We start from the raw sequence: 14,148 nt of genomic DNA, 5'->3' as shown, positions 1-14,148 counted from the left end.
TATGCTATATGTACGTATTCTCGTTTACATACGCACGCACATACGTAGAGAATACTACACAAGGTCTCATTACATACGAATTATACGAGGGAGTGAGTGAGTTTAGTTTTACGCCGCACTCAGCAATATTCCAGCTATATCGTGGAGGTCTGTAAATAATCGAGACAATCCAGTGATCAACAGCATGAGCATCGATCTACGCAGTTGGGATACGATGACATGTGTCAACCAAGTCAGCGAGCCTGACCACCGGATCCCGACAAATTATACGAAACTCGTGACCTTCCTATATACGAATTATACGAAACGAGTGTCAGAAACCATAGGAAGGTCACCAGTATAATTAGTATGTGGTGAGACAGGGTGTGGTATTTTATTTATTACCCACGTCCTACTTGCATCAAATTGACAATATAGTCTATTTTTGTTATTTTCATGGTTTCAAACCGAAATCGGTTTCACAAAGAGGTTGCGGAAGACTTTTGTTCTGTTGTTCACTTTTTGCATGACGTCACACTGTATTGACGTCACTACGCCATTCTCGTTTGCCCCCTCGTTATCAAACGTACCCTTGGCAACCGACGTCGCTTGTCAGTTGTCATCGCCTCGTATAACCTCCTACAGTAACCTACTCCGTAGCACACCATTTCTTTGTTTGCAGTTGCTTCACTCGGCTAACATCACTGGTGGAACATTACGTTTATGTTTTTCGACGGATATAATGTCTCAGTTCGACTCACACTTAACCTGCGACACGGCAACGTTCGCAATGTTTACATTCCCACAATGCATCCGTGGAATGTCGCGTGACTGGTCAGCTTCATCTCCGTGTACTGATATAAACTATTGTTATATGTTGTAGAATGAATGAAAGTAGTTCCGTCACAACGTGACCTAACTGAGGGGTCATCGGTTAGTCAGAATATCAGGTCAAGTCGTTGCGGCGCAGGTCAACGCGATACGACACTCGTGTGACGTTCGAGATTAGTATGTAACAACCCATACGTTGACCACGTGGGTAATAAATACTAGTATTTGTAAAGCGTCAATATCCATCTCAGATGCTTTGTTTTTCCCTCAATCACTGGATGTCAATCTCAACGGCACATCGTATTTTCAATCTCAACTCCTGGGGAACATATATACAACTCGTACAGCGCATGAGATGAGCAAGAAGAGTTTTTCACCTCAGAGCAAGCAGGTTTTAGACATGGTTTCCAAACAGCTGATAATATATTTATTCTTCATACAGTCGTTAATAAATACTCATCATTATATACTACAAACAAAAAGTATGGGAACACAATTTGACAGTCATATATAAACTTAAACGTTATTTATATTCTAAGGTAAATGCAACTTTTTGTGTGCTTAATGGACACTTTAGACGACATGTTAGAACTTGCAGTAAAGCAACTGATTCAATATTCGTTGAGTTTGAGTGAAATGAAACATTGTCAAAAACAGCGAAAAACAAGGGTGCTGAAAGACACCAGCACCATGTTTGATTCAAACACCCAAACACAACAGCCTAGTGCATGTGGAAGACAGACTTCCCATGCAGCTTAAGGGTATATAAGGGACAACTATACTGTGCTTTTGTCGATTTAACGGCTACGTTCGATTCTATTGACTAATTATTTTACAAGCTGTGGCTTGGAAATGTGAAAGGAAAGACTTTTCTTTACTTACAAATATGTACCAAAATGTAAAGTCATGTGTCTCACTTAAAACAGGTTATATCCTCTTATTTTGAGTGTATGTATGGAGTACGCCAAGGATATCAACTATGTCCATTTTGATTCTCCCTTTTTTTAAATGACCTAGTTGAATATTTGTCTGCTAATAGTCAAAGATGTATCGATTTAGATTTTATTGAACTGTTTATTCTGCTGTTCGCTGACCACATTGTTCTATTTGATGGCACAGTTCTTGAGCTGCAGAGGAATAAGTTAAGCACTTATTGCAATAAATCGAAACTTAAAATAAACCTTGATAAGATTAAAAATATTGTTTTTAGAAAATAAGGTAGACTTAGGAAATATGAAAAATTGTTTTTAAACGGAACCCCCTCAGAGGTAGTTTCATAATATAAATATCTTGTGTTCATTTCCCTTGCTCTGGAAATTGGTATCAAACTCAAAGAACCTTAGTAGAACGAGCCTGGAAAGTACTATCTACTGTCAGATCTTCTATGAAAACCTTCACAAATTTACCATTGAAAGTCTTATTACATATATTCGATGTTTAAATTCTTCCAGTCTTCATGTATGGTTCTGAAATTTGGGGTTTTCATCCCTCACCAAATATACAAAATATTCATGACAGGTTTTGTAAGCAAATACTTCACATCTCTGTTACTACTCCTAGTATCATTGAACTTTGTGAAATAGGTCGATATTCTTATGGTTAATACTTACTATAGAATTGTGAAATACTGAACTAGGTTAATAAATCAAGATGAGAATATTATTTTGTATAAAGTTTATAAATATCAGTATCGTTTAGCTGAAAAAATCTTGATTGTTGGGCTTTGAGAGTTAAGAAAGTTCTCTTCAGCTATGGTTTCGGAAATGTTTGGGTTGATCAACAAACTACAAATGTAAACAATTTCCTGATACAGTTTAAGCAGAGGTGTATTGATATTGATCTTCAAAGGTGGGACTCAGATCTTGATAAATATACTAAACTAGATTTTTTCAGACTGATAAATATGACTGTGTCAGAAGAATATTACATTAGTGCTGTAAATGTGAAGGTATATTGCGTTGCCCTTTGTAGATTTCGCTGTTCAAATCATATGTTAATGATTGAATATGGAAGACGTTTAAATCTTCCACGCAACGGACGTTTGTGTCCCTTGTCTGTTATCCCTATGATCGAATCTGAATACCATTTTTGCCTTGAATGTCCATTCTATGACGATCTGAGAGCCTCTCACATACAACGTTTTTATCATGTATATCCTTCTGAAAACAAGTTAGCCCTACTGTTTACTTCTCAAAGTAATATTGTCATAAACAACCTTTATCTTTAGCTGAGGAAAAACATATGAAGTATTTTGCATCATGCTGATCTTGTGTTCACATCTCAGTATACAATTACACCTCTGTATCCATTCCGTTACTTTTATGGCGCTTCATGTCATATCTTAAACCCTTCTGATATGTATGTGTATAATGGCCCGGTAGTTCCCTTACTGAATAAACACATACACTCGTACATCCATTAGGCATACCAAGTTAATGTGGATTTCCAATCCTTACGACGTACCCATTCACAGCAGGGTGGACTGGGACACATAGTCATAGTACTTTGTCCAGGTTTACTACACGTTGCTGTACACACAACTAGGTGTTAGCACGCATTCGTGTGGCCACCATCTGGTCATTTACCAACGGATTCGTGGGTTTTTAAGTAAACATGGGCTATGTACTGTACACTAGAGGCCGTGACAACACTGAAAGAGTCTGCACACAAAGTTGACTCCAAGATCTCATCTCATGAGCGAGATTCGTATGACGATCTTTAAAATGTTTACAAAGATTTTGCTTGATTGTGCATAGAAGTTGGGAGGCTGTCTTTTGGAATAGTGCACGACAAAGGAATATGCGACTATTCGAAAGCTGAGTTCTCTAATGTCAAACAGTCTTAAATTAACCTTTTTTGACATTTTGATTCATTTGCAAAATGAAACCGATCAGCTAGAAGGGAAGCATAAATGGTGTCCATGATAATATCCAGATTTTGTCTTACCCCTAAATGCCACATAGATGTATTCTATGAGGAAGTCACATATTATTTTTTCAGTAAACTTCAGAATGGCAAATTGTCCTGAACGTCTGAGGACAGATATGTAGCTGTATCTATGGTAACCACGTTTTCTAACAAGAGCCACATGGATCAATGAAAGACATGTTCCTTCAAGTCTGTGGAAAATGTATCTGTCTACCCCCATTACAAGCTGATATACCAAAATATCACAAGGAAAGAAGTGTTCCTTCAATTCTGTGGAAAAACAGATTCCGTGGAAAACATATCTGCCAACTCTCAATGTATGTTGATGTACTAAAACATCACAAGGAAAGAAGTGTTCCTCAAAGTCTGTGGAAAACAGATCTGCCAACTCTCAATGCATGTTGATATACTAAAACATCACAAGGAAAGAAGTGTTCCTCCAAGTCTGTGGAAAACAGATATGCCAACTCTCAATGCATGTTGATGCACTACAACATCACAAGGAAAGAAGTGTTCCTCCAAGTCTGTGGAAAACAGATATGCCAACTCTCAATGTATGTTTATGTACTAAAACATCACAAGGAAAGAAGTGTTCCTCCAAGTCTGTGGAAAACATCTGCCTACTCCGCGTTACCGGGCAATACGTGGGTGAACTTCAGGTCAGTTCACCACTTCTCTGCTCCGATAACCCCATTTCACTGGGATCGGAATGCAGTGTCACTGTACAAACATACACCCCACGTTTTGCGTCCACTTTGATAGATTACATCAACTTGCCGCATTACTGATGCCGGGAGGGAGCTAGAGGAAGGCAAATAAAGCAAACCCAAACACACAAGTCTATTAGATATTTAATTTCAGACCTAGGGAAACGGACATTTGACTGCGCATTTTTGCTACAAATGTCATGGTTTCAAAGTAAAAACGACAGAAAGAATGTCTGTCGACTGACGTATATTTCAAAGTACAGAATGTGTAGATTGCAGATCTTGTAAATGTTTCTTGAGTTACAGATCTGAACATAACTATCACACAGCTGCCATATCACAATAATACATCTATCATAAACATTAAATGAGTATATGATTTGTGCATGGAGGTGAGTTATTGGGACTGAGATAAGTGGGACTGAGATAAGTGACACTCAGTGATCTGTCTGTTTATCTAAGCTTTGACTATCATCTTCCCTATGTTGGCTCCTTTCAAGAGCGACATGAAGATCTTGGGCATGTTGTCGAAACCATCTTGGACCGTCTCTCTGTACTTGAGCTTTCCCTGGAATAGAATGCCAATATGAGAAATATTGCAATATTGTAATATTGCATATGCAATATAATCAGAATCGTGAATTACAGATTACACTAACAAACTATTATATTATACACTATAACCCCCTGAGGGAGAAGGGGTCAAACCATAAAACATCATTAACTGGAAGCCTGGGAAAAACAATAGGAATAGATGTAGTGTAAAAATAGGACTACAACCTTAGTGAAGGTCTACTGGTTCCATACAGTCATATAACGATATATGGAATCCAATGAGTTCAAAGAAACGAATCTTCACTTCAATTTGGCCTTCAAAATGGATGGAGATTTACTGACATGTTTGGCTTGTATAGCAGCTTTTTCGAGAGAATCGTATTGAAAATAACAAAAGGTTTCCTCTATTTGGTAATACTAAAATTATATGTAAACTGAACGGAAATGTACAATGAATAGCGATAACTCCATCTATCCATTTCTTCATTTCATTTCAGCTTTGCCTTCAGGAAATCTTGTCCACCACCTCAAATGTTTCTTTTCTCGGTTACCTCCCGACAATCACGTATCGTTCTACGTGTAGGTAATGGTAAAAATACTTTTAAATGAACGGAGTTGTATTATGAATTTACTTCATCTATCCATTTCTTCATTTCAGCTTTGCCTTCCGGAAATCTTGTCCACCACCTCATCACAATGAAGCCTTCAACTTTAAGTTGTTGGGATAGGATCGTCATGAACGGATCTGGAGCTGAGAACGGACACAATAAACTTATGGATGTACACGCGAAAATAGGAGACTTGTTGGACATAGCGGTTTCTCTTTATATCAGCTCAGTTTGGGCTATATTGTTTAAAATAATGCTAAAATGTACGAATTATATTAAACAGTAAATTAATGAGTGTAAGTAGTATTAGAAAACATGGTATTTATAAAATATATAATAGGTATAAATATGCTGGAATTTGGCGACCACGGTATGAGGGTACACACAGTGATAATATACCATTAAAAAAAAGTAGGGGATATTGGATTTACAAGATTGATAAAATGCAAATGATGAAGCCAAGGAGGAAACAGATGATGAAGAGAAATGAAGGGAAAATGTGACAATTTATTCCATTCCATTTGGAAATGTTTCATCTGTATGGATATAAATTACTTTTTCTCATATGCATTGGCATTGGCTAGTGGTATGCTCGCAAAATGGAATATCCCCTAGTTTTATTTAATCGTATATATCTGGGATAAAAATAGGATAAAGCTGTGGCTTGGTTGGAAATATGAGGCAGTTTTATTTTGTATTCTTCAACAATATCATATCATATTTTAATAAATTAATAATAAATAGTATGGAAGGAAACATGAATGTGTGTTGTTATGAAGCTAGAAATGTAATAAGCGGATACTTACTGAGAGGTGGCTGTGTGGCATTGTAGACTGAGATACCACCGCAAACAGAAATACGACCAAACTCTTTCATGTGTTGAAGCGCTTTAGATGTGAAATTTCCTCCCACCTGCAAAAACACCTGATTGATGTAAGTGATTGCAGATTGTGAACACAAAGGTCTCAAACTGCCACATCTGTGCCAACCATGGACCTATTTCGCTGGTAGGGGCTCATGTTGGTTTTCTGCCCGGTGAGTTAACAACACAGATCTTCCGGGACCCAATGGTGACAGACCCATTGTTTAACAAACAACCCTGGTCTCCTACAGCACCGTACTTACAGTATGTTGACAGTGGATGGTGTACGTACAGTATGTTGACAGTTGGTGGGAGTTACGCGTACGGTATGTTGACAGTGGGTGGGAGTTACGCGTACGGTATGTTGACAGTGGATGGGTGTTGAAAGTACAGTATGTTGACAGTGGATGGGAGTTGTGTGTACGGTATGTTGACAGTGGATGGGAGTTGTACGTACAGTATGTTGACAGTGGATGGGAGTTGTGTGTACAGTACGTTGACAGTGGATGGGAGTTGTACGTACAGTATGTTGACAGTGGATGGGAGTTGTGTGTACGGTATGTTGACAGTGGATGGGAGTTGTGTGTACGGTATGTTGACAGTGGATGGGAGTTGTACAGTATGTTAACAGTGGATGGGAGTTGTGTGTACGGTATGTTGACAGTGGATGGGAGTTGTGTGTACGGTATGTTGACAGTGGATGGGAGTTGTACGTACGGTATGTTGACAGTGGATGGGAGCTGTATGTACGGTATGTTGACAGTAGATGGGAGGTGTGTGTACGGTTTGTTGACATCGGATGGCAGTTGTACGTACGGTATGTTGACAGTGGTTGGGAGTTGTGCGTACGGTATGTTGACAGTGGATGGGAGTTGTACGTACGGTACGTTGACAGTGGATGGGAATTGTACGCACGGTATGTTGACAGTGGATGGTAGTTGTACGTACGGTATGTTGACAGTCGATGGGAGTTGTACGTACGGTTTGTTGACAGTGGATGGGAGTTGTGTGTACGGTATGTTGACAGTGGATGGGAGTTGTATGTACGGTAGGTTGACAGTGGATGGGAGTTGTATGTACGGTATGCTGACAGTGGATGGGAGTTGTTTGTTCGGTATGCTGACAGTAGATGGGAGTTGTATGTACGGTATGTTGACATTGTGTCGGTGTTGTACGTACGGTATGTTGACAGTGAATGGGAGTCGTGCGTACGGTATGTTGACAGTGGATGGGAGTTGTGCGTACGGTATGTTGACCGTGTGTGGGTGTTGTATGTACAGTATGTTGAAAATAGGTATTTGGTGTACGTTCATCGCGTTGACAGTGGGTGGATGTTGTACGTAAAGAGTGTTGACCGTGGGTAACCGTTGTAGGTACAATACACTGACAATAGATGGGCGTTGTACGTAAAGAGTGTTGACCGTGGGTAACCGTTGTAGGTACAATACACTGACAATAGATGGGCGTTGTACGTACGTCATGTTCACACTAAGTGATTGATGTACGTACGTTATCAAAGTAGCAGTCAATTCCGTCGGGGGCCGCCTCTTTCAGGGACTTGTCGATGTCTTGTTCCTTGTAGTTGAACACGTGATCAAATCCAAGACTCTTCACCCAATCACATTTCTCCTTTGATCCAGCAAAGCCAATCACCTTGCACCCCTGGAAAATAGAGTTAAATATGGTTTTCCGAAACAGTTTTGTACGTGTTTCAATACCATCCGCTGGTGTGTTACAATATACAAATGACGACTGTAATAATCCCAACGTTCAATGATTATCGCAGTTGGTCAAATGGTTTGGTTGGCGTAAGACAGGTGATCTATCCTATGGAAGGTTTCTTGGTTCCTCTCAGTTGATCCAGAGGTAAGGTAGGGATCGAGGGGGTGTAGTAAGGTGGTCGCTTATACATTCTCATAGTTGTTTGGTACAATGCCATTTTCCAACTACTTTTGTATATTCTAACCAAAATTGCATGATCACTGAGCGCAAATTGCTATATCACAAAATGCCCCCTCCTTATATATTAATTATGTAATATATTCTCACCTTGATCTTGGCGATCTGTCCGACAGCACTGCCCACCGCCCCCGCGGCACCGTTGACCAGCACAGTGTCTCCAGCCTTTGGCTGACAGAGCTCCAGGAACCCAAAGTAGGCAGTCATCCTGAAATGTTGCAATGAAATGAAAATTAAAGTCAAACCTGGGGATGTTCACGATGTTCAAATAGCATTCAAGTGGTACATTCATTGATAACAGCACTCACGTAATCGACGACACTGGAGGTTTGTCATCATATCAACCATTGGTTTGTATAGTTATCTAGGCTGTGATATAGTTGGAATATTGCTTAATGTGTTGAAAAAACAAAAAACATTCATCCACACACATTGTCAATATTGTTTCACATGAAACCGAAATTTCAGACATCATAAAAAATTATCTGATCAAAGCATTCATTTGAGTCATTTTTAATATATTGACTGAAGACCTAATCCACTGACATAGCTTATGACACTGAAACTCTTCACTGACACCACACCTAATTCATGACATCACAAATAGTTCATTCACTAACTCTTGCATCACATGTAATGTTTTGACATACCACTTAATTCAGTTTTTAAGAGAACACCTAATTTATGGACCATCCGCTTAATTCACTGTTGATGAGAAGGTTAACTCCCATAAACCAACGTTGTTCAATGTTTTAATACTAGTAACTCACTTAGCTTCTAATGATTCAAATACCGGTAGTCCCTGGGAGTCTCCCTAATAGGTATATTTCAAAGAGCAGACAAACTGGGAGTAATCAGCAACACAGGTACAGTACATTATTAAGTGTAGGGGTGCTCCATTATATGTTTATGTTCATGAGTAGTCAAACTGGGAGTAGTCAAACTGGGAGTAGTCAAACTGGGAGTAGTCATACTGGGAGTAGTCAAACTGGGAGTAGTCAAACTGGGAGTAGTCATACTGGGAGTAGTCAAACTGGGAGTAGTCAAACTGGGAGTAGTCATACTGTCAAACTGGGAGTAGTAGTCATACTGGGAGTAGTCAAACTGGGAGTAGTCAAACTACTGGGAGTAGTCATACTGGGAGTAGTCAAACTGGGAGTAGTCAAACTGGGAGTAGTCATACTGGGAGTAGTCATACTGGGAGTAGTCATACTGGGAGTAGTCAAACTGGGAGTAGTCATACTGGGAGTAGTTATAATGGGAGTAGTCAAACTGGGAGTAGTCATACTGGGAGTAGTTATAATGGGAAGACACCGTATACCCCCATAAGTTAGACATCCCATTTGTCAGACATGCCAATTAAGACTTACTCAATCACCGGCTTCTCTCAGTTTGTTTTCATAACGTTGCTTTGATCAAAACAGGATTATGACTTCTCTCAGTTTGCTTTCATAATGTTCACTTTGATCATGACAATGGGGCCCGATTTCCTCTACACCCACGCCCTAGGAGGAATGCAATAAACTGCCAAACTCCACCAAATCAACGTTGGCGCTGCTCTCCCGCCCAGCTTAAAATATTCGTATACATATATGGCTTAGTCTGCTGAATTAGATCATTTTGTACTTCCAAACATCCTCGTTAAATTATCTTTATTTGTTGGAGACATGCTGAATAAAGTCATTATCCATAAATTTGGATCAGTCCATTACGTAATAAAGGTAACGGTGCAGCGTACCATAGTGCAACCACCCATAACATATGGACCATCCACCCAATCCACTGTTGATGAGAACACCTACCCTGGCATGCCCAAGATTCCCAGCGCGAGGGATGGCTCCAGTTTTCCAAGGTCGGGGACTTTGAGAAAATGAATGGCTTCAGTTGCAGTTTTATTTGCAGGGTTGACCAGTGTACGTGAACGCCACCCCGAGTACATCTGCACCAGACATCCGACGGGGTAGTCCTTGCTTTTACTCTCCGTCACCCTGGAAACAATTGGTGAATAGTTAACTAAACCGTATCTGGGTATTCCGACTTATAGTCTCAACTGACACTGTGGCCCGTCAATATTCTTCGACTCTTCCACATGCAGCATAAATGACATCATTTGATGCGCAAGAGATGGAAGTGATGCATACACGTACGTGATGAAAAAGCCCTAATGTATAAAGGCCCTATCATTGTCTCCTGAACAGTTACATGTAGTATCAAACCCCGGTCTCCTACTGCCAAATGTAGAAATCCAAGTGATACTGATAATTAATGATATCGGTCCATATGTGGATGAGTGAGTGAGTGATGTTTTACGCTGCTTTAGCAATATTCCAGGTATATCACGGCGGGGGACACCAGAAATGGGATTTACACATTGTGCCCATGTGGGGAATCGAACCCAGGTCTGAACTTTGATGCTTTGAGATTATGGTTGACTTACAAAGCATGATCCCTTTTATGCCGTCTTTAAATATGTTCGGCATGTGTTCAAATTCGGATAACTCGAAGTATTTACATACTTCAGTTCAATTTCGCCACAATGGTGTTTGACCGTATATCTGTACTGTTCATCATCTCATCACATATAACAATACATACAGTTATATGTATATAGTTATATGCATATTCGCAATAAGTATATACCAATGAACTTATCAAATGCATTTTCCAATTTCCCTACACCGACGTATTATCATATGTGTTAACAACCACATGGGTATAAACATGTTCAAGAATCCTCACCAATATAACTAATTTAGAAAGATCATCAATGTGCTTACCTCGCTACCTGTTCGCCGATGATGACGCTCCCGACAGGAAAAACATGCGCCCTGAAAACGGAATGAGTGAGTGAGTGAGTATGGTTTTACGCCGCTTTTAGAAATATTCCAGCAATATCACGGCGGGGGAAACAAGAAAGGGGCTTCACACATTGTACCCATGTGGGGAATCGAACCCGGGTCTTCGGCGTGACGAGCGAACGCTTTAACCACTAGGCTACCCACCGCCCCCCTGAAAACGGAATGAAACCAAATCCAAAATTACGGTGAGGTACTAAGTATGTATGTTAAGAGATAGGCACGCTTAGCCTTGTTCACGGCAACACGTCAAGTTTATCCACATGACATGCAGGCTCTTCACGTGTCTAGAGATTTGTCCTGTACGTTCGACTTAAAGGAGAATTTAGTATTTCAATAAAGGGGTAGTTGAATCCAATTTAATGAGACCATTTTAAGAAAAGTTAATCCAATCTCGATCTAACCTCATGTATGGGTCCACACTGAGATATACAGCATCACAGATGATTTCTAAAACAAAACAAAAACATACATTACATGAATACAGCCAAACACAAATACACGTACAAATTTCTCTATTATTTTATTTGTAATGCTGATCTAAACTATCTATGTGCACGATTACCAGTCCTTCTATACAATTTTGGCACACTGTTACCTAAAGATTGTTGTTGTCAGAAGTCGAATATATGGCTTAAATTGTAAATAGACTCTGCTTTTAAAAGAGTCTTTTTTTATGGATGTGGAAAGAGTGTTTTCCCCAAACACGTCCCTATCATGTCCATTCCTAATTTGTACATCGTAAAACATATGTCTACAAAACAAAGCCCTTTTCAAAATAGTAAGAAACCAGAATCATAAGATACCTCTGCCAACGGTTACCCTTAATGTAACCGACATTTGAATGCATAAGCTTTCTCAAACGAATGTTCAATAAAAACAAAACAACATTTTACAGCTAATTTTGTTTGTGAAGTGCGTGTACATTTGATGTCATGATCAAAGCCACGCATCACTTTAATGACAAGAAAACAGATCAATGTTTCACCGTGGGTCAGATGATACAACTACACTGTGAAAGAGACGGCGCGTGGACGGACGTCTGACAAAACATGTTCTCGTCCATTACAGTCTGTGTTAATACTATTTTAAAGGGTACAATACACACGCGGTAATGCATGTTTATAGAATATAAAAAGTATACCTAATATGCAAGTGAAACAATATTAAAGGATTTTAAATTAGATCAATTCAAAGTACTTCTTCAGATCCGTCTATTTAGCCATTTTTCTCCAAGAATAAGGAAGCGGGGAAGGTCACGAGTGGTGACTTTGTATGTAAATAAAGTAATGTGTCATTCATTTTAACTTTATATGTACCCCTTTATCGATTCAACTAGACCGCAGTTTTCCCCCTGAAACGGACCTCTTAAAAGGTAAAATATCTAATGTTATGCCAAAAACAAACTATATACATGTATCAATAATATGCACAATGAAGTAGAATATTTAGTTACTGGATATTTTATGTAATGCTTATGTTTCAGATATTTTGGAGAGAAATATTTACAAAATAAACGAAATGAACTGGTGATACATAGAGTCGGACATTGTACACACTCTTTAATTGATGTAACAGCCTGTCACTTGAACAACGGGGAGAGTTCTATGAAGTTCAGCCTGTCACTTGGTTATGTAACCCCAAATGGACGGTGAAATTACAACTTTGACTATTTCAATCTCCGTACCTTGTATCCAGCGAGAATCACTTTATTTACACGAGTACGTTTATACAAATACCTCCAGTCTATCGAAGGAGGTGAATTGGCGACGGGCTAATGTTGAACCTACACTCGAGTCAAGTGCCGAGCTGTGTCCTATGACTAGAGCATACACTGGGGCGATGAGCTATCTGTTAAGCGATTTCAAGCCGTCCAGCCAGGTCACGGACGAGGATGTTTTATTGGTGTGGGGCTGGTCACATGGTACGCTGCACAGGTGCATGTGTACCCGTGTTCGGGTGATTGTAAAGACTTTCCAGGTGAGTGATTTAAGGGAACAGTGACACATCTGTGAGATATTAGAAACATGAATGCTTGAAAACCTTGCTTCTGGTTGCATGACAGTGATTCACCTAAATCACCTATCATTAAATGATACATATGAATTGGGTGCGTGATTGATATTTTCTACACCAGACTCAACACTATCTTAACTTAATCGTGAAATACATAGAAATATCAATCCCATGTAGTTGTGGTAGTTGCAGAGGGAATTTTTCGGTTCAATATTCAGGACATGTCGACGTCATTATGGACACATTCTGCTCAAATAATGAAGTAACTCACATACAAAATTGTAACCAATAATGTATGTGCAGTAAAGGGACGTCGTTGGCGATGAATGGCACAAGGCATTTCTACAACATGGGTATCTTCTTTCAAAGTTATCTTCACCCTAACCCAACACAATATGTCGTTATGATGTACGTGGGAGATCTAAAAACATCACTACGACATATTCTCACCTCCATCTTTCAACGCAGGCAGGTTCTCCTCTTCGAGCTTGAAGTTGGAGTCCTTTGGCTCTCCAGCAAACTCTGTAGCAAGTATCCACTTCTTTGCCTTGACCATTGTGATGTGACCCTGCTCACCCGTGTTCCCTCAGCTATATATACGTACTGAGCCAGGGTAATGACACATCAATTATACTGACGTAGAGCGTCCCGGCAACACATGCGTCCAAAGGTCGGGTGGATGCGTCAGGTGCGCATAAACTCGCCATACCTTCAACGATCTGGATTGTTCGTGCGATGGCGAGAGCGATCATAAAAAGTTAATTATGTTCGGGGTTGTCACATGTTTCAGCAATTTAGATGGAATGTTCATTTAGAATTGATACCTGAAACTGCTGACACAGCATTTT

The 14,148-nt window shown here is 39.7% G+C and overlaps 1 protein-coding gene across 1 annotated transcript; it reads right to left on the bottom strand.

The window, feature by feature from the left end:
• Positions 1–4,690: 4,690 nt before the first annotated feature.
• LOC124279623 (prostaglandin reductase 1-like) lies at positions 4,691–13,928 on the bottom strand. The gene is made up of 9 exons (XM_046715467.1): positions 13,751–13,928; positions 11,666–11,734; positions 11,207–11,243; positions 10,232–10,417; positions 8,520–8,637; positions 7,980–8,132; positions 6,415–6,520; positions 5,633–5,751; positions 4,691–5,013 (listed from the first exon to the last, which is right to left on the bottom strand). Exons 1-9 carry the CDS (start codon positions 13,854–13,856, stop codon positions 4,903–4,905), a joined length of 1,005 nt encoding a protein of 334 aa, XP_046571423.1. The 5' UTR covers positions 13,857–13,928; the 3' UTR covers positions 4,691–4,902.
• Between the last annotated feature and the right edge of the window lie 220 nt (positions 13,929–14,148).

Source organism: Haliotis rubra, unplaced genomic scaffold (assembly GCF_003918875.1).
Source record: "Haliotis rubra isolate DU_JTF1 unplaced genomic scaffold, ASM391887v1 Scf253, whole genome shotgun sequence".
NCBI lineage: Eukaryota > Metazoa > Mollusca > Gastropoda > Lepetellida > Haliotidae > Haliotis > Haliotis rubra.
The sequence above is the reverse complement of the archived record's forward strand: the minus strand, read 5'-3'. Positions and strand labels throughout refer to the sequence as shown.

Coding starts and splice junctions, on each gene's coding strand:
- LOC124279623 (XM_046715467.1), bottom strand. CDS start 13,856: ATGGTCAAGGCAAAGAAGTGGATACTTGCTACAGAGTTTGCTGGAGAG. Junction 11,735..13,750: donor GCCTGCGTTGAAAGATGGAG/GTGAGAATATGT, acceptor GTTTTGTTTTAG/AAATCATCTGTGATGCTGTA. Junction 8,133..8,519: donor GACAGATCGCCAAGATCAAG/GTGAGAATATAT, acceptor TCTATTTTCCAG/GGGTGCAAGGTGATTGGCTT.